The sequence below is a fragment of the Lepidochelys kempii genome, chromosome 1 (genome assembly GCF_965140285.1).
Source record: "Lepidochelys kempii isolate rLepKem1 chromosome 1, rLepKem1.hap1, whole genome shotgun sequence".
NCBI classification, from domain to species: Eukaryota; Metazoa; Chordata; order Testudines; family Cheloniidae; genus Lepidochelys; species Lepidochelys kempii.
The window spans coordinates 114,008,903-114,035,356 of NC_136380.1; the positions used below are offsets into that span (position 1 = coordinate 114,008,903).

The 26,454-nt window shown below is 44.9% G+C and overlaps 1 protein-coding gene and 1 long non-coding RNA gene across 11 annotated transcripts in view; one reads left to right on the forward strand and one right to left on the reverse strand.

The window, feature by feature from the left end:
* LOC140914062 (uncharacterized) overlaps positions 1 to 26,454 on the forward strand; it is a 46,212-nt gene that overhangs the window by 6,204 nt on the left and 13,554 nt on the right. The gene's annotated exons all lie outside the window — the stretch shown is intronic.
* The window catches only part of LIMS1 (LIM zinc finger domain containing 1), a 140,883-nt gene that overhangs the window by 2,635 nt on the left and 111,794 nt on the right, over positions 1 to 26,454 (reverse strand). For 5 of the 10 annotated variants that reach the window (XM_073350961.2, XM_073350981.2, XM_073350971.2 and 2 more), the window contains 7 exons: positions 20,834 to 20,954; positions 18,592 to 18,741; positions 15,751 to 15,901; positions 13,145 to 13,237; positions 11,722 to 11,770; positions 7,825 to 7,900; positions 6,666 to 6,813 (listed from right to left, as the gene is read on the reverse strand). In XM_073350961.2, coding sequence (XP_073207062.1) covers positions 6,666 to 6,813; positions 7,825 to 7,900; positions 11,722 to 11,770; positions 13,145 to 13,237; positions 15,751 to 15,901; positions 18,592 to 18,741; positions 20,834 to 20,954 — 788 coding nt within the window. Of the gene's footprint in view, positions 1 to 6,665; positions 6,814 to 7,824; positions 7,901 to 11,721; positions 11,771 to 13,144; positions 13,238 to 15,750; positions 15,902 to 18,591; positions 18,742 to 20,833; positions 20,955 to 26,454 lie in introns of those variants that run through there. The other 5 variants (XM_073351000.2, XM_073350930.2, XM_073350950.2 and 2 more) reach the window with 3 other exon arrangements.

Consider the following 26,454-nt stretch of genomic DNA (forward strand, 5'->3'; position numbering starts at 1 on the left):
AGCCCTCTCGGTTCCTTCTTGTCGAAAACTCCGAAAGAGGATCAGGAGACGGGTAATAGAATGGACATGAGCAACACATCTCGAAGAACAACAGTTACAAAACGATGGATAATCGTTTTTTTCTTTATCGAGTGCTTGTTCATGTTGATTCCATTGTAGGAGACTTACAAGCAGAATCCCAGGAGTTGGGCTTGAAGTTCAGAGTCTTGCAGATTGTGGTACTGTCGAAACTAGCATCAGCCTGAGCCTGCTGGATCAGCGCATAGTGCAAGGCAAAAGCGTGGATGTACAACCAGATGCGGCATGGCAAATTTCTTGGATCAGCACCTGATTGAGGAAGGCCGCCGCCAAGGTCTGTGCTCTAGCGAAGTGGGCCGTCACAATTGGTGGTGGGGGCATCTTCGCCAGCTCACAGCAGTAGCGGATACAAGCCATGATCCAGGACGAGATCCTCTGGGTGGATACTGCACAACCCTTCACTTGGTCCGTGACAGCAACAAACAGCTGCGGAGACTTACGGATTAGCTTCATTCTCTCTATGTAGAAGGCCAGAGCTCCCCTAACGTCCAAGGTGTGCAGCCTGCATTCCTCATCCCTTGCATGAGGCTTCGGGCAAAGGACCGGAAGATATATGTCCTGACTTGCGTGGAACTGGGAGTCGACCTTGGGCAGAAAGGCCAGGTGTGGACGCAGATGGACCTTGTCCTTATAGAAGATCGTATATGGCAGTGGTTCTCAAACTTTTGTATTGGTGACCCCTTTCACATAGCAAGCCTCTGAGTGCGACCCCCCCCCCCTTATAAATTAAAAACACATTTTTATGTATTTAACACCATTATAAATGCTGGAGGAAAAGTGGGGGTTAGGTTGGAGGCTGACAGCTCACGACTCCTCAGGTAATAACCTCATGACCCCCTGAGGGGTCCCGACCCCCAGTTAGAGAACCCCTGGTATATGGGGACTCGGACGTGAGTGCCATGATCTCAGACACCCTACAGGCTGAAGTTATAGTGACCAACAAGGAGACATTCCAGGATAAAAGCAGAAGGAAGCAGGAAGCCAGGGGCTCAAAGGCAGGCACTGTGAGCCTGGAAAGCACAAGGTTCGGGTCCCAAGAAGGGACCGGGTCGCGGACATGCGGGTAAAGGCAATCCAGACCTTTCAGAAACTGTGCTGTCATGGGATGTGTGAAGACCGACCTGCCTTGAAACGGAGAGTGGAAAGTTGAAATAGCCACCAGGTGCACCTTGATCAAGGACAGCGACAGGTTCTGGAGCTTTAGGTGTAGTAAATAGTCCAGGACATCCTGCAGGATATGGCAATCTGTGGCCCAACACAGGAACCGCTTCCATTTTGATACATAGGTAGTCGTAGTGGGGGGCTTCCTGCTGCCCAGCAAGACCTGATGGACACTGGCAGAACACGGCCGCTCCTCCCTGCAGAAACCAGGCTGTTGGGTGCAGTGCCGCCAGGTTTGGGTGCAGCAGACTGCCATGGTTCTGGGACAGTAGGTCCGGCCGAAGAGGCAGCTGTAATTGGGTGGCCGCCGAAAGGCTCAGGAACATGGCAAACCAGTGCTGCCGAGGTCACACCGAGGCTATGAGGATGACTGAAGCTTTGTCTCACTTCACCTTGAGCAGGACCTTGTGGATCAGTGGCACCGGCAGGAAGGCGTACATAAGTGCTCCCGACCATGGGATCAGGAAGGCGTCTCACAGGGAGCCCCTGTCCCTGCTATGCAGAGAACAGAACATGTGGCACTTCCTGTTCTGTCTGGACATGAACAGGTCCACCTGGGGAGTCCCCACCTTCAGAAGACTAGGCTGTCCACCTCCGAGTAGAACGACCATTCGTGGTGAGACAAGAAGGTCCTGCTGAGGCAATCCACCAGGATGTTCTTGGTACTGGGCAGGTGGGTGGCCACCAAATGAATGTCCTGCCACACACAAAAGTCCCAAAGGCTCAGCACTTCCTAACAGAGGGCCATAGACCTGGCAGGAAAGCCTAACATGCCAGGTGAACCGCTCTGAGTTCCCTGAAATTGATATGAAAGGCTAGGTCATGTTGCAGCCAATGGCCCCCCAGCCCAGGTCTGAGGCGTCTGAAACCAAGGTGAGCAAGGGTGATGGGGTTGCAAAAGGGTCTGCCCGCAGCACCAACCTGGGATCCCACCACCAGTCGAGCAGTGAGAGGACACGACTCAGCACCAGGACCACTCAGTCCAGGGGGTGCCTACTGGGAATGTAGACTGAGGCCAGTAACATTTGTGGGGGCCTCAGATGAAGCCAGGCATGGCTTACCATGTACTTGCATGTGGCCCATCAGTTGCAGGCACATGTGGGTTATAGTGAGCGGTTGGCTCTGTATGTGAGCGATCAGGTCTGACATGGTTTGAAAATGCACTTCCGGCAGGAATGCCCTGGCCTGCCTTGAGTTGAGAACTGCACAGATGAACTCTATGAGTTGAACTGGTGCTAACATGGATTATTCTGTTTATTAGGAGACCCATATCGTTGCAGGTGGAGCGCACCAGATCGAGCCTCCTCTGGACCTCCTCCGAAGGCCTGCCCTTGATAAGCCATTATCAAGATATGGGAAGATCTGGACCCCTCGACACCTCAGTTAAGCTGCCACCGACGCCATGCATTACGTGAACACCCTGGGGGCCGAGGACAGGTCAAAGGGCAGCGCCGTAAACTGGAAGTGGCGCCCTGCCACTATAAAGTGCAGGAAATGTCTGTGTCCCAGGAAAATAGAGATATGAAAATAAGTGTCTTTTAAGTCGAGAGCGGTGTACCAGACCCCTGGATCCAGAGAAGGGATGATGGAAGCCAGGGATACCACGTGGAACTTCAACAGAGACTTGTTGAGGCCCCGCAGGTCCAAAATGGATCTGAGCCTCCCATTTGCCTGCAGGATTAGGATGCAGCGGGAGTAGAATCCTGTTCCTTGCATATCCCGAGGAACTTCCTCCACAACCCCCAAGTGTAGGAGGTTCTCAACCTCCTGAACGAGGAGCTGCTTGTGAGAAGGGTCCCTGAAGAGGGATAGGGAAGTGCGGGGGAGGGGGCGGAACGAGGGGTGGCCAAAAATTGCAGTGTGTAGCCCCGAGCCACTATGTCCAGGACCCAATGGTCCAAGGTAACCCATGACCAGGCCAAGTGGTCAGAGAAAAGGTGGTCAAGGAAGGGGCAGAAAGAATCCAGGCAGTTGGCTGGTGTGTCGCTCCCGAGCGCACCCTCAAAATGAGCTCTTCTGGCCCCCCTGGTGTTTTGCCAGGCCAGGCTGTGCAGGAGATTGGGACGATGAAGGGCGGCAGCGGTTGAACACAGTGTCTCTTTTCCTTGTAGGCCCCTGCCGAGGTTGCCACTGCCTAGGAGGTGAGGGAGGCCGGAACAGCTGCCTAGACAACTGAAACATGGGCATTCCCAGGGAGCAGAGGGTCACCTTTGTGTCCTGTAGGACAGGTCATGCAGACGCACATCCGTTTGATCAGAAACCGGGCCGACACCGTCAAACGGAAGGTCCTGGATTGAGGCCTGCATCTCTTGGGACAGGCCGGAGGTCTGGAGCCAGGAGCTGCGCCGCATGACCACCACTGAGGCAACCACTAGGGCAGCTGAATCGGTGGTATCCCAGGCCATCTGGCAAGAGGACTGAGCAGCCACGGTCCCTTCCTCGACCAGGATGGAGAATTTCTGGGCTGCTTCCAGGGACATGGAGTCCTTGAACTTGAGGAGAGAGCCCCACAAGTTAAAACTGTAGCAGCCCAAGAGGGCCTAGTGATTTGCCACCCGAAACTGGAGCCTAGCCATAGAAAAAATCTTTTGGCCAAATAAGACTAGTCTTTTCGCCTCTTTATTCTTAGGGGTTGAACTGGTGGGCCCGTGTTTGTCCTGCTCATTGGCTGCCAACACGACCAACGAACCTGGTGGCAGATGAGTATATAAGTACTCGAACCCCTTTGCAGGAATGAAGTACTTCTTTTCCATCCTTTTCGAGGTGGGCGGGATGGAGAACGGGGTCTGCCAGATGGCCTTGGCAATATTCACCCCTTCGTGAATTGGGAGCGTGACCCGGGTTGGGGCGGCCGCAGAGAGCACGTTAAAAAGCATATTCATCTGCTCCTCAATCTCCTCCACTTTAAGGCCCAAGTTAGCAGCCACCCTGCGGAGCAAAGCCCGATGCTTGTGGAAATTGTCCAGTGGGCTACCTCTAGACAGTGCCGCTACCGCTTCATCCGGGGAGGAGAAAGATGACTGGGTGGCTGGGGGGGCCTCGGTGGCGTCTCCGTCTACGTGGGGAGGGAGGCCTTGGGGTGGGTACTGGCTTCTCATATGAGGTGGTAGCTGGAACGTCCTGCACCGAGCCCGGTGCTGCAAGTGCCAGGAGTGCCGCCTGTGGTCTTTCTGATGCTGCAACTGAGGTCTGGTGGGAGTGGGGCACCGGCATGATAGGAATGCCCCATGTGTTCCAATTCAGCCATTGGGTCGGCCACTGGCTTTCGCGCCAGGTCGGCACCGATGTTGCTGATGCGCCTTCCGGAGCCCACTCACGCTGTCTGGGCGAGGGACTGAATTGCGCCTCTGAGCCTGAAAATTCATCTCCCTCCAGCGACCAGGGTGGGGCTGTGGAGGCTTGAGTCTGACGTCTCATGGTTGCTGCTGGAGACCGGTGCCAGGACCAGTCTGACTGATGCCGGGGGTAGGGGAAGTGACATCGTGTTGGGGAGTGCCCTCAAGGTCTTGGAGATGGTGACTGATAGCGGGATGAGGACTGGTACTGGGGTGATCGACGACACCTGGGTGAATCTCGACGCGACAACGGAGATAGAGAGCACGGTGCCTGTAACTTGTAGTGGCTAGCTGGAGACCTAGGCTGACGTGGAGACCAAGAATGTGGCAGCTTCTGACTCTGTCTTGGCTCTGGAGATCAGCAGCACTCACCTGATTTGTGTGAGGCCTTTCTGGCGATCTTGCCCTCACGGGAAGCCCTAGCTGGGTCCTTTCCACACACAGAGGAGGCACTGTGGACTCTCCCAGTGCCAGGCCCTTGGAGGGGGCCAGTTGTGCCATTTGCTTAGGCCCTTTACCGCTCCCTGGAGTCAGTGGCGGGTCCTTTCTGGGGGAGGAACCCCCCCGTGGCCGAACCCTTCAACGGGTCCGGAGTGGACAGAAGGCACGAACAGGGTTCCTTACCCGGAACCCCTTGGTCGGTCTTGGCCGGTGCTGTGGTCTTAGGTTTTTTCTTTGGCATTGGTGACGGGGATTGGTGCTGGAAGGACCCTGGTGCCAGAAGTGTGCTACGCACCGAAGTGGAAGCACTGGGTGCCAGTTCAGGCTGCACTGGCTCTGAAGCTGGACGCAGGGCAGCCTGCATCAGAAGGGCCCTGAGGCAGATATCATGCTCCTTCTGAGTCCGTGGATGAAAGTTCTGGCAGATATGACAGTGCTTCTTTATATGGGTTTTCCCAAGGCACTGTAAACAGCTCGTGAGGGTCACTGACAGGCACAGGCCTGTTACAGGATGAGCAGGGCTTGAAACCTGGAGATTGGGGCATGCTCTCCGGGGGCCAAGTTTCCGCTGGGACACTATCTAACTAAACACTTAATGGGGACTTAACGACTAACTAACAACGCTTAAAACTATTTACAGAGAAGCACAAGGCTAAACAGATGAAGAAAACTGCTGATCACTTGCGAAGCAAGGGTCAGAGGTGCTCCGATTAACCACCATGGTCAGTAAGAAGGAGCTGAGAAGGCGCAGGGCCGGCAGCGCCTGATATACTGCACCATGAGTCGGCACTCCAGAGGGCGGCACAGCCAGCCCTACGGGTACCGCTAAGGCAAAAGTTTCCAACGGCTGCACACAAGGGCGTGCGCACACTTACAATAGAATGGACATTAGCAAGCACTCAAAGAAGAATATGTGGATTCACATAGTCCCATCTCTGCTACTGAATTATGGTTATATGTCTAATTGAGTGCTGTTATGATACAGTAATTTAAAAATGCAGTAAAATGTTAATGTTAGAGAAAAAGTCTCAAAACAAAAAAATGTACTCAGCATGCAATATTGTTTTCAGGGACTGACATTTTATATTAGCTTAAAAACCATTTTGTAGACTGTTAAAATGGAAGCACAAGGCATTGACTAAAAGTGGAATTTCAAAACTATCAGGTTTCCAAAACTAGCTTCTAAATCTGCATCCACAAGTTTTCTAAACATAATCCTGCATTTGAGCATGCAGATAGGCAGGTGGACAGCTAACTATTCAGCCTGCATGCACACAAATGCCTACTGGCATATGTAATTAACTATATGCACAAAATTTATGCAATTTGGGAAGCTGGAATGAAATCATAGCTACACAGTGGTCTAAAACAGTCTGTTCAGCAAGGTGAGAATTTTTCTTCAAGAAGTCCAAAATTTATGAATTTTGCGATTTAAGAAACCTTTCAAGCTCAATTTCTGAGCACAATGGCCTAAACTTAACATATTAAAATGTAGTGTTCAAAATTTCAAATCATAGATATGTGTAAATTAATAGTTGTTCTGTCTTTGATTATCACAAACACATGCAGAAAACTAAAAGAAAAATACAGGTCCTAAACACTGACCAAAGAAGAAAAGAGCAGAGATTGTGATAGGAGGAAAAGAAAAGTTTACAAACAGATTGGCTTTTTCTTTTTCAGCTTGTCTTTATCCTTTGCTTCTCGCTCCCGTTTGGCAAGTCGACGTTTAAATTCTTCTGGCATTTTCTCATAACAGTGTTTGCAGACAGGTTTTAGATCAATTTCAACAAACTTATCCCTTTAGATAAGACACAGAGGAAAACAGTGGAAAGAACAGGAAAAGGTTTAAGAGTAAGTCATAGCTGAAAGAAGAATTGAACACAAAGAAAAAATAGATTTTAAAGTAGTAAATGGAGCAACAGGAACAAACACATATATCATTTACAAGAAGTTGTCTATAAATGTTCTATACCAGGGGTCTCAAGCTCAATTTACCTTAGGGCCAGTCTTCAGATCCTCCCAGCAGGCCAATAATGTCACTCATGCCGCCCAGAACCCGCCCCCCCCCCCCAAAAAAAACTCTGCCCCCCACCTGCCTAAGGCTCTGGGAGGGAGTTTGGGTGGGGGAGGAGGTCTGGGGTAGGGGATTGGGGTGAAGGCTCTGGGAGGGAGTTTGGGTGTAGAAGGGGTGAGAGATTGGGCTCTGAGAGGGAGTTTGGGTGGGAGAGAGGGTCTGGGGTACAGGCTCTGGGATAGAGTTTGGGTGCTAGGTGCAGGCTCTGGGCTGACGCAGGGGGTGGGGGTGCAGCTCTGGGCGGGGATCGGGAGGTGCAGCACTTACCTGGGGCTCCAAGGCGGAGCGGGCTGGGGGGCCTCCACGCTCTGCTGCCCCCAGGCACCACCCCCGCAGCTTCTCACTGGCCGCAGGGGCGCTTGGGGTGGGGGCAGCGCACAGAGGCACAGCCCCGCCCCACCCCGGGGCCGCAGGGAGGGGCTGGCAGACTCCGCTCAGCTCTGCTGCACTGCCGGGGCCCCGGGCCATTGTAAATCGCCTGGGGAGGGGGAGCGCCCGGGGGCGGCAGGTGGGGCCAAGGGAGAGACCCGGCCCCAAAACTGCTGGAGCCCCGCAGGCCACATTGGGGAGGTTTGCAGGTCGCAGATGACCTGCGGGCCATGAGTTTGAGACCCTTGTTCTATACCATTACAGTTAAACTATGACTATAACAGCTGTGCTTGAAAGGTGACTATTGATCTGTTCTGAAGAGATCATAACTATTTTCCATCTTCTTAAACTATCTGAAAAACTTACTTGAGTGTTAACTTAGTGTTGCAAGTGGAACAAGCGAAACAGTTCACACACCATGCCTTATTCAGAGCAGAGACAACTAGGGGGAGGGGGAAAAAGACAATATTAGCAGTTCAGTAAACAAAGGCATTTGTTAAAAACTTCTGAAATTCACACATTCATAAGACATACAGCAAAAGGTGATTATTTTTAAACTTGTTTCTCAACTAGGGATAAAATTATGGACCATAATAAGGAAAATGAAGTGAGGGCAAGGAGAGAGACATACACATATACTGTGTAGGAGGCATAGATGCCTCTAAATTACTTCAGTGTTTATGCTGATGCTTAACTTTTAGCTATGCTCTTTGTTTTGTGATAGCTCTGCTCTGGAAGAGCTCCATTTTGATCTCGAATCAAAATTGCCTTTCTTTCCCCCTTTGTTTATGTTAATCTCTACTTCCTCTTCCTTATTATCTCTTTCGATTCTGCTTCCTTTACATAGGCTTGCTGAGAATTAAGAAATGACACCTCCTAAAGCATGCTTTATTAGGAAAAAGAACAAAATGAAACTTAGAGAAATGAAACTTAGAGCCTTTGTTAGCAAGGAATGATTCATGGGAGAAGAAGTTTCTGGGACTTTTGCAGATGTGATAGAGATGAGTGAAGTATTGTGAGGGAAGTCCTTGAAGTTCCTGGGCATTTGCCAGCAAACTGGTCAAGCATAGTTCCAACCCAGGGGTTGGGAAACTTTTTGGCCCGAGGGCCACATCTGGGTATGGAAATTGTATCGTGGAACATGAATGCTCACGAAATTGGGAGTTGGGGTGTGGGAGGGGGTGAGGGCTCTGGCTGGGCGTGCGGGCTCTTGGGTGGAGCCAGAAATGAGGAGTTCAGGGTGCAGAATGGGGCTCTGGGCTGGGGCAGAGGGTGGCGGGGTGGGGAGAGAGGGCAGGGCTCTGGCTGGGTGTGCAGACTCTGGGGTGTAGGAGGGTGGGAGCGAGGGGTTTGGGGGACAGTAGGGGGATCAGGGCTGGGGCAGGGGGTTGGGGCGCTGGAGCGGGTCAGGGATGCAGGCTCTGGGTGGCATTTACCTCAAGCAGCTCCCAGAAGCAGCGGCATGTCCCCCTCTGGCTCCTACATGGAGGTGTGGCCAAGGAGCTCTACGCACGCCCCATCTGCAGGCACTGCCCCTGCAGCTCCCATTGGCTGCGGTGGCAGCGCTTGAGGCGGAGGCAGCATGCAGAGCCCGCTACCCGGCAGGAGCTCAAGGGCCAGATTAAAACATCTGAAGGGCAGGATGCGTCCCCCAGGCCATAGTTTGCCCACCCCTGTTCTAACCAGTTTTGACAAAAGTGGATACCTAAAACTCAGTGACGTCAGATATGTAGGCCTGTTCATTGTAAGATATAAAAGAGGGAAGGGACTAGGTGGGGCCACATGCTAGTGCCTGCTTGTTTAGCTGAAGCCAGCCAGTATGGGTTTGAGCATTCTGGGCCTAATCCTGTTGTAGGCCTGATAGCTGTTATATGGGTACATGTTAGGTTTACTAAACGAAGTTTAGCTAACTGATACTTAGATAACCATATAAAAGCCAATTTAGTCTTTGGATTAATAAAGAAATCTTTGGCTGAATTCTGGTGTTGGTCCATTTGAATATTCAAATGAAGATCCCAACACCTTCTACCTCTTCCCTGGCCAAAAAATGGTCTATTTCCTCTTCTTAGTTCAGATCAACAGGTGCTGCTCCACTATAAAAAGGCACCCAAGGTTGTCTACTAGGGTTGCCAACTGTCTAATCACAAAAACTCAAATACCCTTGCCCCGCCCCTTCCCGCTCACTCCATTCCTCCCTATTTCCTGCGCTTGCTATCCACCACCTTCACTCACTTTCACTGGCCTCGAGCAAAGGGTTGGTGTGCGGGCTCTGGGCTGGGGCAGAGGGGTTTGGAGTGTGGGAGGGGGCTCCAGGCTGAGCCTGGGGCAAGGGGTTGGGGTGCAGAAGGGGATGTGGGGTGCAGGCTCTGGGAGGGAGTCTGGGTGCTGGAGAAGGCTCAGGGCTGGGCCAGGAGATTGGGGTGTAGGAGGAGGTGAGGGGTGCAGGTTCTGGCCGGCGGCACAGCAGGGCTAAGGCAGACTCCGTGCCTGCCCTGGCCCCGCGCCGCTCCCGGAAGCAGCCAGCACATCTTCTGCAGCCCCAGAGGGTGGGGAGGGGGGCAGAGGGCTCCACGTGCTGCCTGCGCCAGCAAACGCCACCCTCGCATCTCCCATTGGCCACAGTTCCCCGCCAATGGGAGCTGCGGAACCAGTGCTGGGGGGGGGGCAGCACGCAGAGCCCCCCTTCCCCACCCCGCCCCCCAGGAACATGATGGCCACTGTCAGGAGCGACACAGGGCCAGGGCAGGCAGGCAGGGCTGCGCCACCGGACTTTTAGAGCCAAAATCTCCCAGTTTGGCTGCAGTAGCCTCCGGGACATAGCGCCTGATACCGGGAGGGTTGGCAACCCAATTGCCTACTATGAATGAAACTGATTATTGTCAGACAGCTCTAGTCATGTTCAATTATAGTAGCTGTCACCGTTGGGCAAGCACTTCTGGATGCTAGTTGTCCAATAAGTGTCATTTTGGAGAAAGGTACTCTGCTGTTTGTCAGAGGTAACCTAATCAGATAGATAATTGATGTATTGCTCCATAGATGATCCCTCTGAGGCAGACAACCATATAGATCCTGCTATAGTTAACTGGCTGCCTGGCATGTTCATCCCTCCCTCTTTGGTAGAATAATAGAATAAATTTAAAACAATGATTAAAAATTACCCCTAGGGCAATGAAATGACACACTACAATTTGCTCAGTTTAGCAACCAGAACATACAGTATGAGGCAGCAAGATTACATAGTGTACATATGAAACATGTACCTAGTTATCATACAAGGCTGAAGTTACCTGTTTCACCAGATTTTTATTTGTTTTTGGAGGATTTTAATGAAGGTGAGCAGAATATTTCCTTCAAGAAGACTCCTAAATTGTAGTTTTATAGGTAAAGTGGAGACTTGAAACTATATGGAAATCACACCATCTGAATCTGGAGCTCATCCTTTAGTGTCATGATTATAATCCATGATGTCCTTTTAAAGTGTCTGGGCCTTATCCCATTTGATTACTGGTTTTGGTTTAGCTGGTGCTATTACTGGTACATGGTATTGGTTCAGCTAGGTGTTGTTGTAAGGTAGGTATTAATTTAATATGAGGCAATACAAAACTATCTGCTTTCTCTACCATCCTGTCCCAGTTGGTTGTCAACAGCCACACTCCAGGTTAATGGGCTTCTGGATTGTCTTTATAGACACAATTGTTTTGCTGAATGCTAATCCTTTGGCAGCGTTTGTGACAGCATCACTTCTACAGACTTAAGGCCAGATTTTATTTTTTTTTAATAAAATATGTAGGTACCTAAAGATGCAGATAGCAACCTAGTGGGATTTCAAAGCTCCTAGGTGCCTAATTTCCATTAAAATCATGGAAATTAGGTGCCTATGAGTTTTTGAAAATCCCACTAGGCACCTATCTGCCTCTTTAGGCACCTAAATACCTTTAAAAATCAGGCCCTTAGGCCCTAATTCTGTAATGAGGTGCATGCATGTAGATTATTGTACCTGCATCAAGGTCTATTAAGGTCAGTGGGGCTCCACACATGTAAAGGAAGCTGCCTGTGTAAAACTCACTAAAGGATTGGGGCCTTACCGTTTTACTCTCTTATTTCACTCACAGAAACTCTGAAGAATTTATAAAAAGGCATTACGGGAATCAGCATTTCTAAAGGGATTCAACACTAGTCTTCCCTTTCCTTGGTACCTCTTTTAGTAAGTGATTCCTACTGAAGTGACGTGACAAAAAAAAATGCAATTTAAGAAATGCTTACCATCTCCTTCAATCACACGATTACAGTGGAAACAAACATCACCAAACAGCTGTAGATAGGGGGAAAATATGAATTTTTAACTTTAAAAACTTACCCTGGGTAGAATTTTAGAAACAAAATAATTGCAACTCCGCATATGGACATAGCAACTTTTCTGACAAACTCCGTAAGATTAAAGGAATGCCTATTGTCAAATTACTTAATTCTTTTTTTCCCTAAAGTCACCTATCCATTCCCATTACAAATAAGACCCTTCATTATTAAACATGAAAAATAATGTTTAATTTATGTTTTCTTCTCTACTAATTATGTTTTGTTTCCTTTTTGCATTTCTTTCATCTTGGAAAATTAAGCTAGACAGTTTCACTTTTGTATATCACTTGTTTCTAGTCAATTTGAACTTTCAGGTTCTCCTGCATGACTAGAACAATGCCTTGCTGTTTCTGTTGCTTAGTTTCAATTTTTATGTACACACCCATCCACCCTCCCACTCTACTTTTGGCCCAAATTTTATGTAACATCTGTAGTGTTATGGCATTTCTTATTTACAGCTATACTATCAACATTTCAAACATCAAACCTTCAAAACTGAATAATCAGGAATCTGTAATTAATACATGCCATAGAACTATGGAGCTTATTACCCATTTTTTAAGTGCCAAAAGGTGTGTGCATGTGACACTTTGCAGTTCGCTCATGTTTAAAATAGTTGCAACAAGTTTATTTTAACAGTTAACAGAATACACTCACAAAAAATCTTTTGTATGTTTAAACTACGCTCCTTGCTTTGGTATCTAAGTGACTATAAAAAAGGGGTCTGTAGGGGAAAGGAACATTGACTATAATCCATGTATGAAAATGAAAATAGTCACTAGGTGGTGTTCTCTGACAAATGCATTTGGTATTTGCAGTCTTAGATGGAGAAAAAGTGAGTCAAGCTGGGTTACACAGCATATCTTCATGTAGAGTCATATCATCGTGCGGTACCAGCTGTAAGGAAAGCCACTCTATTAACTAAGGCCTAGTGTTAAACCCTAGACACTGAGTGACAAATTTTCCTTAGATTCTTGGAAAAGTTGGGTGTCATTAGCAGCACTGAACAGGTGCACTGACCTTGCAGATATTACAAAGTTCACAGGCAACAGTCCTACAGTCATTAGTAATTATGGATTTGAATGCCGAGTATATACTGAATGTTTTGTTAAGTCTTTAATAGTTTTGTTTTTAAATACTTGAACCATTTGCAGAAATATGTTAAAACGTTTAAGGAATTACAATACTACGGACACTACTTTTCAAGACACAGATGGTTGTCAGAAGGCAAAACTAGTCCCTTCGTGTTAATATTTTTCTCTCCTACAGATATAAGTGAGTTGATGAATCATGAATTTATTAATGGCTAAGATACAAAATTCAACCTTACCTGATTGTAATGGGTTTCACAATATGCCAAGCCCTTCCTCTCATAGTGACGATGACCAAGAAATGGCTTTTCACACTTTGCACAAACAAAATGCTGCAAAGAAAATGATATAAATTATCTCTGGATTGGTTGAGTTAATGGCATTTCTTTGGAAACAGATACTCAGGACTGAGCATTATCGAAGGACAGTCTGCTCATAATGCCTTCTTTAAAATTAGAAACACTTTTATTACTTGTAGATTTAAAACATTAAAAAAAACAAAATATTGCTCATTTTAAAGTCTTAAATTTTAAAGAAAATACACTGAAGAAAAAAATAAACTGAAGAAAAGATTTTGGATTCATTATTAGTTGATAAACTGCATTGATATCATGGAAAATTTAAACTAACTTAAAGAAACTTTATTGCTACGCTTACTGTTTGGCAATCACAATAACCTGGTCAATGGTGGTGTGTTTTTTATTTATTTATTTATTTTAAGATATCTGAGGAGGAAGGATGATCTTGTGATTAAGGGAGCGGGAGTAAGCAGATTTGGGTTCCATTTATGACCCTGCCCCTTTGGAGTCACTTAATTTCTTTTTGCCTCAATTCTCCCATCCATAAGATGGGCATAATACTCACCAGAATGTGGTGTAAGGATAAATTTATTGATTGAGATTTTCAAAGCAAGTTTAAAGGATTTAGCTACATATATTCCATTAAATTTCATGAAAGATTCATGGCTAAATCTCCTGCACTTCTTTGAAATGCTCAACAATTGTTTGTGAAATGCTTTAAGATGTTCAAATAGAAGGTGTCATAGATGGCAAAGTAGTATTATTGAACTCTGTAACAGAATCATAGAAATGTAGGACTGGAAAGGACCTTAATAGGTCATCTGGTCTAGCCCCTTGCACTGAGACAGGACTAATTAGCTTTAGACCATCCCTAACAGGTGTTTGTCTAATCTGTTCTTAAAAACCTTCAATGATAGAGATTCCACAACCTCCCTAGGTAATTTGCTTCAGTGCTTAACTACTCTTACTTCGGAAGATTTTCCTAATGTCTAAACCAATGGTCTTCAACCCTTTTTCATTTGCGGACCCCTACCACAGAAGTCTTAGACTGAAAACTGACTGAACAGAATTCAAATATAAATGTTGCATGTGCTGGGCACAGCATTTGACACAGCGTGAGAAAAGGGTTTGCCGCACTGTGGGCTTCTATGGTAATGACAATACTTCTGGGTTTTGACCTGTAGGTGGGGGTATTCACCTATTTTTGATTGATCAGAAAAACTGAATGCTTTTTCTGGGATCTAAAACTTTATAGTTATCTTTCACTGTCCCTTTAGACCAGGGGTTCTCAAACTGGGGGTCGTGATCCCTCAGGGGGTCGCGAGGTTATTACGTGGAGGTCACGAGCTGTCAGCCTCCATCCCCAAATTCCACTTTGCCTCCAGCATTTATAATAGTGTTAAATATAAAAAAAGGTTTTTAATTTATAAGGGGTGGGTCGCACTCAGAGGTTTGCTGACTGAAAAATTTATCTCCCCCTCTCCCCCTGTACAGCAACCTTTTATGTACTTGAAGACTTAACATGTGCCTCAGTCTTCTCTTCTCCAAACAACAACCCAATTGTTTCAACCTTTCCTCATAGGTCATAGTTTCTAGATCTTTAATTGATTTTGTTGCTCTCCTCTGGACTTTCCCTAATTTGTCCACATCTTTCCTGAAGTGTGGTTTCCTGAAGTTTCCAGAACTGTACCCAGTACTTCTACTGAGGCCTTATCAGTAGAGTGAAATAATTATTTCTCATGTCTTGCTTACAACATTCTTGCTAATACATCCCAGAATGCTGTTTGCTTTTTTGCAGCAGTATTACATTGTTGACTCATATTTAGTTTATGATCGACTGTAAACCCCAGATACTTTTCTGCAGTACTCCTTTGTAGGAAGTCATTTCCCATTTTGTAGTTGTACAATTAATTATTCCTTCCTATGTGCAGCACTTTGCATTTGTCATTACTGAATTTAATCTTATTTATTTCAAACCAACTCTCCAGTTTGTAATGAATAGTATTTATGCAAAATATTACTACATTTCTGTATAATACTTTGCACTTCTATAGCGCTTTCCAAGGATCTCAAAGCACCTTTTTGAACAGTGAACTTAACTTGATACACAACCTGGAAAGTAGGCAATGTCAATATTTAATCTCTCTGTGTCTGCATCTCCATCTGTAAAATGGGGATAATAATTTGCCCAAGACCACACAGGAAATTTGTGGCAGCTAAACCATACCTTCGTGACAGTGTTCTCGTGTATATAGACACTTAAAAAGTTTCTGTTGATCAACTTAAAAAGTTGTTGATTAAAGAGATATTTTGAGTTCTACAACTATTTCTCATCTGAAATATAGGGAATCACTCTCAAAATGCAGAATTTTTCAAAATGAAATAAACTGTGTGTGTGATTACAACTGAAGACATGCTCTACAACTTACTTTACCAACCATTTCTGTAGAATTTTCTAATCCTTTCGATTGAAACTGACCCATAAAATTCCAGACCTAGTATATTCATGCCAATATTTATAAAATATAATACACTCTGACATTTACCTCCACATGCCACTGTTTCCCCATAGCATTCACCACTCGTCCTTCAATTGGTCTCCTACATGCTCCACAGATGGGGACACCCATTTTATCATGGCATGGTAAACAATATAATTCTCCCTTCAACTCACGAGCATCAGCAGTAAGTTCCTTCCTGTTCAAAAATTAATGAATCAAACATGATCACAAAGAATCTGAGAATACAGAGAACAATTTTAGTTAATGCGTGGTTTTGAAGGCATGACTTTATTTTTATGAATTTATTTCAAAAGTTTTATTTACACTCCATTATGGGATTTGGACACTAGTGTTCAAAATAGCCTGGTTCATTGGATTTTATCTTGAAGATTGAATGTTTGGCTGGATGTGTGATAAGTATTATGCATTAAGTTTTTTACTTTCTCTAAATATCTGATTTATAAGAGTTTCATCATTTTCTTACATGCCATCTACAGTGAACATTTGCAAGATCTAGGGCTTGTCTTCACTATGGTCTAAATCGGTGCAGCTGCGATTGATGCAGCAGCATTGATTTAGTGGGTCTGGTGAAGACGTGGATAAACTGATGGGAGAGCGCCTCCCGCCGACATACCGTGGTGTAGACACCACTGTAAATCAATCTAAGCTACCTCGATTTCAGCTACATAATTTACCTAACTTAACTAGCGTAACTTAGATTGACTTCCCTCGTTAGTGTAGACAAGGTCCTAGATACACTGGGCTAACTTCTGTTCTCAGTGACACTGGTGTAATCCACTACAGTCATCTGATTTCCTGTGGATTAACATCAGTGTAATTGAGCCTGGAATTTAGTGCTCTAGGCCAAGTCAATCATGCATGCCTTTACAGGGTTTAGGGATAAAGAAAAATATGCACCTATATGTGACAGTCATGTATATTCTTACTATCTCAGAATCTCTGTACGCTTCTTTGTTTTAACCACTAAATTGGATGATAAATCTGAATAATGATGTTATTAAGAACAGTAAAAATGACATTGTCAGAATTAAGCTTTAAAACGGACTACAGGTTGAACCTCTTTAGTCCGGGACCCTCAGGTCCTGAACCAGAGAATTTGCCGAACCACGGAAGGTCAATATTTTAGCGAGCGGGTCTCTTTTTATTTTTTATCTCAGGGAGGCGAATAAATGCAACAATGCTTGCAACACTGCCTAGACAAGGCTTACCAGCTCTCTTCATAACAAAGTGTTAGTATTGTTACACAATTTACAAACAATGTTACAAAATCATGCCGGACCATGGATGTTGCCGGACCAGAGAGTGCCAGACTAGAGAGATTCAAACTGTATAATCAGTGATGGTCTCATTTGGTTGCTCTTGATTTAGGATTACAGATTCTTTTTAAACTGATCTTTGCTGTGGCACTAAATATCTAAAGTGAAAACTTCCCTACCACCAAATTACTGGATGGTCAGCTACAAACTAGTGCGCCTGTGTTATCTCCCATAATACCTCCAATCCAGCATCTCTGTGCAGGACATGGAAAACTGGGGGAAAATCTGTGTTTACCCACAATATCCATGCAAGCTTTAGTCCCTCCAGGGGATGGAAAATTGCCTTTTCCAGCTGCTGCAGAGGCCACTTCGAAAATCCACAGATTCTCCGAGGAGCTATTTGAAGCAGAAACACTCTCTCCTCAGAATTGCCCCAAGAGCTATAGGGGTTCTGCTGTATAGTGTCAACACAGCTGCCATCACAGCCTGTAAAAATTGGGGAAGTGGTTCAGCCCTGAAGACAAGGACCAGCTGCCACAGCTGAAGACACATTGTTTCAAAGAAAGAATAGGGAAGAATTTACAATTTGCTTTTAAAAACTAGAGGAGGCAGAGGAATAAGTTAAGCAGCAAAAGAGGGAAGCAAGTGGGGGAGGTGAAGGGGCTGCACTTTTTATTTTTTTTAAACAAGTGAAGAAAAATAGAAAATTCACTTAGATTTCTTAGTTTATAATTAAGATTACTGCTAAATAGCAGTTCATTCAGCCTACGGTTTTGGGCATTTTGACTTTTTAATTCCTTCAGACCACAATGCTTATAATCTTAAATCCTAGTCAATATTATGTGCCATACGTACATGAGTGTCTGTAAATCAGATCACTGATAAATCTGATACCATTTCAAGTGAACCAGAACACTGTTCCAGTGGTTTATTACCCTCACTGTTACAAATGGTTTGATTATTTTAAAGGATTGCATGAGGTGAGGTTCTGTCCAGTCTCACATCTTCTATCACCATTTCAGACTCAATCTCTTTCCAACATGAAATTCTCATCTTTCCTCTTAATTCCTCTCCACTTCATCCTCTATCTCTTTTGTCACTTGTAACTGGATTATCCTCCAAGGAATGCAACTTTAGTGTCATCTTCAGCTCCTCTCTCCTGTTCTTCCCTGCATCCAGTCTCTCAGTAAATCTGGTCACTTCTGTTTCTTGTAGTATTACCAAAATCTGTCCTTTCCTCACTACTGAAACCCTCATCTGTGCCCAGAGATAGAATTGGAAATACACACAATGTTACTACAACCTCTCCCAAGATACCATCTTGTTCTCCAGAACCTCAGCTTTCATTAAAGCTTGTCTGAGAGAGCACTGAACCCCAGATTTCTGTAATCTAGGAGCCTCTACTGTTTGAGCTAAAGGATCAAGTCCATGAGTCCAGAGGTAATGGCAGACTCAAACTTCCGTACATGGTCTAGCTACTAGAGGGGACAAAGAATCACACTCTGATAATGTGGATTACATCAATACAGCTGACTTTAGATTTAAACAGACAAAACAAATGAAAATCAACATTTTCTTAAGGTTTTTTTCTTCTATAAAATACTATTACCCGCAATTGGCACAGTTGAAATGATCAGGATGATAGGGATCATTCTTGAATATGAGCGGTTGTTCATCAATAATGGCATGGCACTTCTGGCAGATGTATTTTCCCAGACCCCTGGCCTTCTCCCGGTTGTGACAAGGACGGCAAAGATGCCTAAAAACAGAGAAAAAACAGTGACAGTAATAAATACTGTCAAGGTTCCTTCCCCACTCTGAACTCTAGGGGACAGATGTGGGGACCTGCATGAAAACCTCCTGAGCTTACTTTTACCAGCTTAGGTTCCCCAAGGTACAAACTATTTTACCTTTTGCCCTTGGACTTTCACTGCCACCACCAAACGTCTAACACCGGTTAGTGGGAACGAGTCCATTTGGAAACATCTTTCCCCCCAAAATCCTCCCCAATCTTACACCCCTTTCCTGGGGAAGGTTTGATAAAAATCCTCACCAATTTGCATAGGTGACCACACACCCAAACCCTTGGATCTTAAGAACAATGAAAAAAGCATTCAGTTTCTTAAAAGAAGAATTTTAATTGAAGAAAAAGTAAAAAGAATCACCTCTGTAAAATCAGGATGGTAAATACCTTACAGGGTAATTAGATTCAAAACACAGAGAATCCCTCTAGGCAAAACCTTAAGTTACAAAAAGACACAAAAACAGGAATATCCATTCCATTCAGCACAGCTTATACTCTCAGCCATTTAAAGAAATCAGACTCTAACGCATATTTAGCTAGATTACTTACTAAGTTCTAAGACTCCATTCCTGTTCTGTCCCCAGCAAAAGCATCACACAGACAGAGAGAGAGGCTTTGTTTCTCCCTCCCCCCAGCTTTTGAAATTATCTTGTCTCCTCATTGGTCATTTTGGTCAGGTGCCAGCGAGGTTATCCTAGCTTCTTAACCCTTTACAGGTGAAAGGGTTTTTCCTCTGGCCAGGAGGGATTTTAAAGGTGTTTACCCTTCCCTTTATATTTATGACAAATACTTTTTGGAATCTTACTACACAATAAAAACACAAACAAAAATCTATTAGGATCTCAATTCAATCTGTTATTTGAATAAATCATATAAACAGTACCCTTATGAGAAACCCAAGCTCAAGAGAGGGGAAAAAATAGTCAGTTTACTTCCATCCAGCCCAGAGGCTCATTCTTCTGTTCTCTTGCATTTAATGTACATGTAAAAGTAAAAAAGGAATTAGAATTTGCTAAAGATTTTTGTTGCCAAGTGTTTTACTCTGTGAATCACGGAAGTTTAGATGGGAAGCTATATGCTCACTTAGGCTCTGATTCTACACTTATGTACGAATGTCACTTTTACCATTTGAAGTCACATGCTTAAAGTTAAGCATGTTTCTGTTTGCGAGATAGTGGCCCAGGACATTTACTCACATTGAAAAATATCTTACTCTAGGAATAGTCCCACTGAATTTAAGGGGACTACTCCAGGAGTAAGGTGCTGCTAATAAGTCAGAGTAAGGGTATCACAATGTGGCCCACAATGGCCTTGAAAGAGCTTGCAAAGAAGAGCAACATTTTTATGTATGAACCAAACTACTGCTTTTTCCAGGCTCCCTAATATAAAATCATCTCAGTCAGGTAAAATTCACACACAAAAAAGCATTAAAACAGAAAATAAAAAGCACTGACTTGTAGCAATGCACTTTATTCTGGAGAGGTGCCATCAGAATTCCAAAGTGGTGCAAGGTAGGTGTGTACACTTTTATCTAAATTTTTAGTATCTCAGCACCACTGGTTGTGACGCATAAGTTGCTGGAATCACACCAGAAAAAATCTGACATCATGTAAAAGAATTAATGGGGTACATTTATCTATCTCTGGTACACTACTTTGAAAATGTTCTCCCCTATTATATCTCAAAGTACCACTGGCACTCAGTGACGTAAGGTAACAGATATACCCAGAAGGTGACCTTGATGGAAAGTCTGAAGGTGTAGTGGAACATTCTTTAAATGTTTTTGTAAGTATTAAAAAAAAAATCAATATTTAATATTTACATTTCATTTTTGAGCTGTGTTCTCTGCAGATCAGACTTGCTTGAACCCCTGCCCCATAAGGGCACCTTACACGTAAACAGAGATACTTTAGTTACTCCTTTAACTGTGTTTTATTAAAGAGGTTACATCATGTCAGCTGAAGATTTTTAGAAGCCTTAATAAACTGTAAACCCCATCATCACTTCATTTTGCTTACGACCAATACAGAAGGGGGTGAAGATCTACCTGCCAGCGTTCTTGACAAATCCAATATCTGCCAGTACTTGTTGGCAGATGTCACAGCAGAAGCATTCTGGATGCCAGCTATTATTCATAGCTTTAATAACACGACCGATAATGAACTCACCTGTAGGTAAATAAAATATCTGGATGTTAAAAAATAAAACAAAAGTTGTTCTAAATACCAAAGTGCTTTAAGTAACACTGTATCAGACAAAGTAAAAAAAAACAAAAACTCCCAGCTTGCGGGTTCAGGTATATGGCTCCAAGGGCTCTGGTTCTCAACCTTATTCTTGGCTAAAAATCCAAAGCAAATTCCCTTACTCTGTGTGTATATAAAGTCTGCTGCAGTTTCCACGGTATGCATCCGATGAAGTGAGCTGTAGCTCACGAAAGCTCATGCTCAAATAAATTGGTTAGTCTCTAAGGTGCCACAAGTACTCCTTTTCTTCTTACTAACAAAGCACTTCCCCTTCTAGCTAACACTTCATTTACCCACCCTTCTTCATACACTTCATTTTCTGTATATCTGAGTTTTTCTTTTTCCATCCCTCACCTTTTTCAGTCATCTGATCTCTTATGCTGTTTTGGTATTCATGCAGTTCTTTATTCTGCATAACTTTTTCCTAATTACTTTCTCCTTTCTTCTCTGAGTAAACCAGCAGATTAGCAGGATTTTTGTTTTTATTTATACTCCAGTAGTTCCCAAAAGGCTCTAGGCACTTTACAAATGCAAAGAAAGACTCAGTCCCGGCTCTGAAGAGCATACCATCTACTGAAGGATGAGCGAATGGGATACAACACAGATCATGTGATGATAGATGCACTTCTTGCTGGCCAAGCAAAATGAGGCCTCACACTCAACTTGATGTCATTTCTCTATTGGTCTGTCTAACATGGTAACTTTTGAAGACCACGTCTAATTTTACTGACACTCAGAAAAACTGGAAAAAAAAGTTACTTATATTTAGTAACTGGAGGTTCTTCTGAGTGCTGATTCCTATGTGTATTCCACTGTGGGTGATTGACAAGAAGTACTCAAATAGGAGGGTGAGAGGTTGTAGATGGCAGAGCCGAACAAAGGATTGCTGTTCCAAAAGATGCATCAGCAGAGGTGCCACGGCACAGCGTCTAATAAATGTGTGGACTGAGTGCCATGTAGCTGCCTTACAATTATCAAGTAGAGGCACCCCTATTGAAAAGAAGCCATAGATGTTGCTTGCGTTCTTGCGGAATGAGCTCTTACCCTATGAGGAGGGGGAAGATTTGCTCTGATATCAGTTGTCTACATGCAGGCCAACATCCATTTTGAGATTCTTTGAGAGAATATAACCTGACCCTTGGCCCTGTCCATTATGGTGACAAATAGTCCAGAGGATTTCCTGATTGTTTTCAGGTTATGAAAGGCTAAGGCTTTCCAAACACTGAGGGAATGGAGCCTCCTTTCTTCTGAGGATGTGTGAAGTTTTGGGACAAATGCAGGTAAGCGGATAGGCTAGTTCAGGTGAAACTCAGACTGGGGGTGAATTTAGGGTACAAATGTAATGGAAGCTTGTCCTTATGCAATATAGTGTAAGGAGGATCTGCCATCAATGCCCCAAGCTCACCAAACCACCTGGCTGAGGTGATGGCTACCAGGAATGTGACCTTCATGGATAGGAGAGACATGAAGCAAGAAGCTAATGTTTCAAATGGAAGCTTAGTGAGCACTGAGAAAACAAGGTTCAAGTCCCACTGAGGAATAGACTTTTTGATAGGCCGAAAGGTTCTGATTAGACCTTTCCAGAATTTGCTAGTCGGAGAGTGCGCAAAGATCGAGTAGCCCCGTGAAGGCAGATGGTTGCCAAATGAACCCATGAGGAACTTACAATCTTGTTGTCTGCATAGAAAGAATAGAGTCCAGAATGAGAGGAATATCTGTGGATTCTAGAGAAATACATCTTTGATACGCCCAGATGGCTTGGTTAGGTAATATTTTCTAGTGGAATCCTTCCTACTATTAGAAAGGACATTCTGAACAGCTTCAGAACACAATTGCTCTAAGCAGGATGCCCATCCACAAACCAAGCTCTGGGAGGAAGCAGATGTGGGTTGGGATGCCTGATTTTGCCATTCCTCTGAGTCAGAAGATTGGGAAACATAGGAATAATGATCAGTACCCAAAAACAACATGCGTAGGAGGTTCAGGAATCAAAACTTCTGGGTTAGTTGGGGGCGACAAGAATAACTCATGCATTGTCCTGTCAAATCGTGTGCAAATCTTGAGGCAGGAGCGGTAGTGGCGGGAGGACATAGTTCAGATGGTCTGACCATGGAAGGAGTAAAGCATTGCCTTGTGAGTGGTGACCAAAGGCTCTTTTGGAGCAGTATACGTAGCATTTCCTCTTTGTTTGGGAGGTAAATAGGTCCCTGGTGGAGGTCCCCCCACAGAGCGAAAATATTGTTCATCACAGAGTTGTGTAGCTCCCACTTGTGATCGACTTGCAAAGTGTCTGCTGAGACACACGTTCTGGTTCCTTCAGAGGCAGACTGCTGACAGGGTAATCCGACTGCTGATGCACCAGTTCCACAGACTGACCATTTCTGCACACTTAGGGGCAGATCTCGTGCCTCCGATTGCTGATCTAAAAGACAGTTGTGATATTGTCGGCATGGTGAAACTGAATGAACGGGAGAAAGGTTTTGCAAGCCTGTCAAACCGCTCATAGCTCTAGAACACTGATGTGAATTGAATGTGATTCTTGAGATGTCCAGGTGTCTTGTGCTGTACGGTTGTCCATGTAAGCTCCCCAACTCAACAGAAATGTGTCGGCAATCATCACCCTTTCTGGTATGAAGGCGAGGAAAGGAACACCGACACAAACCTGATGGGGATTTTTCCACCATGACAGGAACAATATCACTTTGGTGGTAACAGTCACTAGGTGCTCGTGCGCTGTAGGTTTGGTAAGTACAAAGTCAGAAGCCACGCTTGTAGGCAACAAGGTGAGTCTTGCAAAAGGCATGACATATGCATGAGGCCATATGGCCTCAGAGAGAAAGACAGATCTTGACAGGCACCCTGGGCTTGGTTATGAACTGGTCCATGATAACATTCATAGCCTGAAACCTGTCTCTTGGAAAGTAAGCCCCTGCATGATTAAACTTAAGGATGCCCCAATGAAGTCCAAAGTTTAGGGATAAGAACACATTTTTTGGCATTTATGCTAATCCCCAGAGAGGAGAGGAGTTGTAGCAACTGTCACCTGGCCTCTTGGCGTGATCTCTTGACAAGGAGCCATTCATCGAGGTAGGGAAGATGGTGAAATCACAGCATCTGATATAGACTGCTTTGACAGAGAACACCTTGGTAAAGACCCTGGGGAAGGTAGCAATGCTGAAAGGGAGTACTCTGTAGTGAAAGTGAGTGGCGGTGACTATGAATCTGAGAAAGCACTGATGAGTGGGGCATGGTGGATGTCCATGTAAAAGTAGGCATCCTTCATGTTAAGAGCTGTAAACCACTTGTCTTTTTCCAGAGATTGAACTACCATGCCAACATGATCATGCAAAACCTGAGTGTGCAAATAAAGCGGTTGAGATGGTGGTGGTCAAGACTAGATCTCCAACTGCCTTTCTTTCTGGAAACTGGGAAATACGTCAAGTAAAAAACACTTATTTGGTACTGAAGAGCAACCCGCTTTATTGCTCTTTGCTGTAAGAGATTCCACTTCTCGTCTGAGAATGTTCTCATAAAAGTGGTCTCCGAGAGTGAGGAGGGAAAGGGGGTTTTGGAGGAGGTATAGGTACAAACTCTATTATACAGCCAGAATGGATAATGCTGACCATCATTTCTTCATTGTTATTGCACTCCAGGTGTTGAAAAGGAGTACTAGTGACCCCCAAGGAGTGTGCTGGCAGTCAGGACATGTTGGACTTAGTGGTTTATAGCTCCCGTCAAAAATAACGTTTCGCTGAGGGCTGGGATTGGAATGAGGAATCTGCTGCAGAAGAAGCAGGTCTTTTGAACTCGCTGACTATTAGGGGTTGCTCATAAGGTCTCAGGTGGAAGAACTGTTGAGCCATCAGTCTATCTACAGTCTACCTGTATCATTGAAGGTGGAATATTCTCTTCAGGGTAGGTGCATATATGCCCAGGGAGCAGAGGATGGCCCTGGAGTCCTTTAAAGTGTGTAAGGACTTATCCATCTTCTGATTAAACAGATGAGTCTCACTGAAGGGAAGATCCTCAGTGGTGTACTGGACTTCCCTGGGATGCGCTAAAGTATGAAGCCATGACTCCCTGTGCATCAAAATTCTCTGAGTTCTGGATGCATGGAGTGCATGCATACCCACAGTGGAATACAGACAGGGACCAGCACTTGAAGAAGAAGCCTGAGTTGCACACAAATGCCCATATGGTGCTCCAGGCAGAGAAGCATTGTGAGATCATAGGTAACTCAACCAGTCATTATTCGCTCCGTCCATTGCATTTTCATATGTCAATCCAGGGCTTAAATTCAGCTGGAGCCATCCAGTGGGGCGCTCCAGTAAATATTTTGAAACCTGCAGAAGCCCTGGTGTGAGCAGAGCCCCAAACCTCAGCGCGCACCGCGGGGCAGAAGCCCCATGCCCCAGCGCCTTCTGTGAGGCTGAAGTTCAAGGCTCCAGGAAATACTGGGGGGAATTTAAGCCCTGCTTCAATCCCATTGGTGAAATGAATCAGCAAATGGAACTGCTGGTCAGGACTGAGGTGCTTTGCCAGACTACTGGGGGTGTGAAGGTTTAGGACTGGAAGATTGGGGGCTCCTTCAGATCAGGAGCTATATTGGTTGAGTAGGAGTGAGACTCGAGAGTTGCACTGTAGCTCCATCCACACTGTGCCTAGCTCAGGCAAGATCATTTACCTTTGCCCAGTCACAAGTGTTTTAGTTCATCTAAACAGTATCCATTTGGTATTGCAGGCAGAGAGATTTGTCAAGGGGAGAGATGACCAAGAAGGCAGCAGAATTAGGGTGGGGGGACGGCACACCAGGAGCTTGTGGGGAGAATGGAGGAATGCATTGAGCCCCTCATCTGTGCAATGTGGTTGGCCTACAGAAAGAACGAACTCCGTCATCCGTCTAGTTAGTCATACATTTGTGTTTGTTTGTTTGTTATACACACTAAATTCCCCTTCCCACATCTTCCCTCCACCATTCAACCCCCTCTGCCCACAGCAATCCCTAGCTTTAGATATAGTGTCCATAAGCCCCTCTCTGCCAGCATTCAACCTCTTCCCTTCATACAAATAAGCAGTTCACACATAAGATAAATAAGTAGCTTCCTGTAGATGTCAAGAAAACAGTGAGGCTTCAGGAGAGATTTAAATGAGGGGAGGGTAGTGACTTTTCAGACCAGCTCAGGAAAGGCATTCCATGCACAGGACAGTGTTGAAGAAAGCTGAGAAACGATTATGGGAGGAGCAGGCAATAAGGGTGTGATTGTCATTCCATATTCTTTATGAAAATACGCTTTTGATATAAATATGACATAACTGAGATATACTTTATGCAAGATGGCTCACGTGAGGTATCATTGGAAAGGTTATGATTTACTATTTATACGATTATCCTATTTATATGCATGTATCATTTCTGTATCTGAAA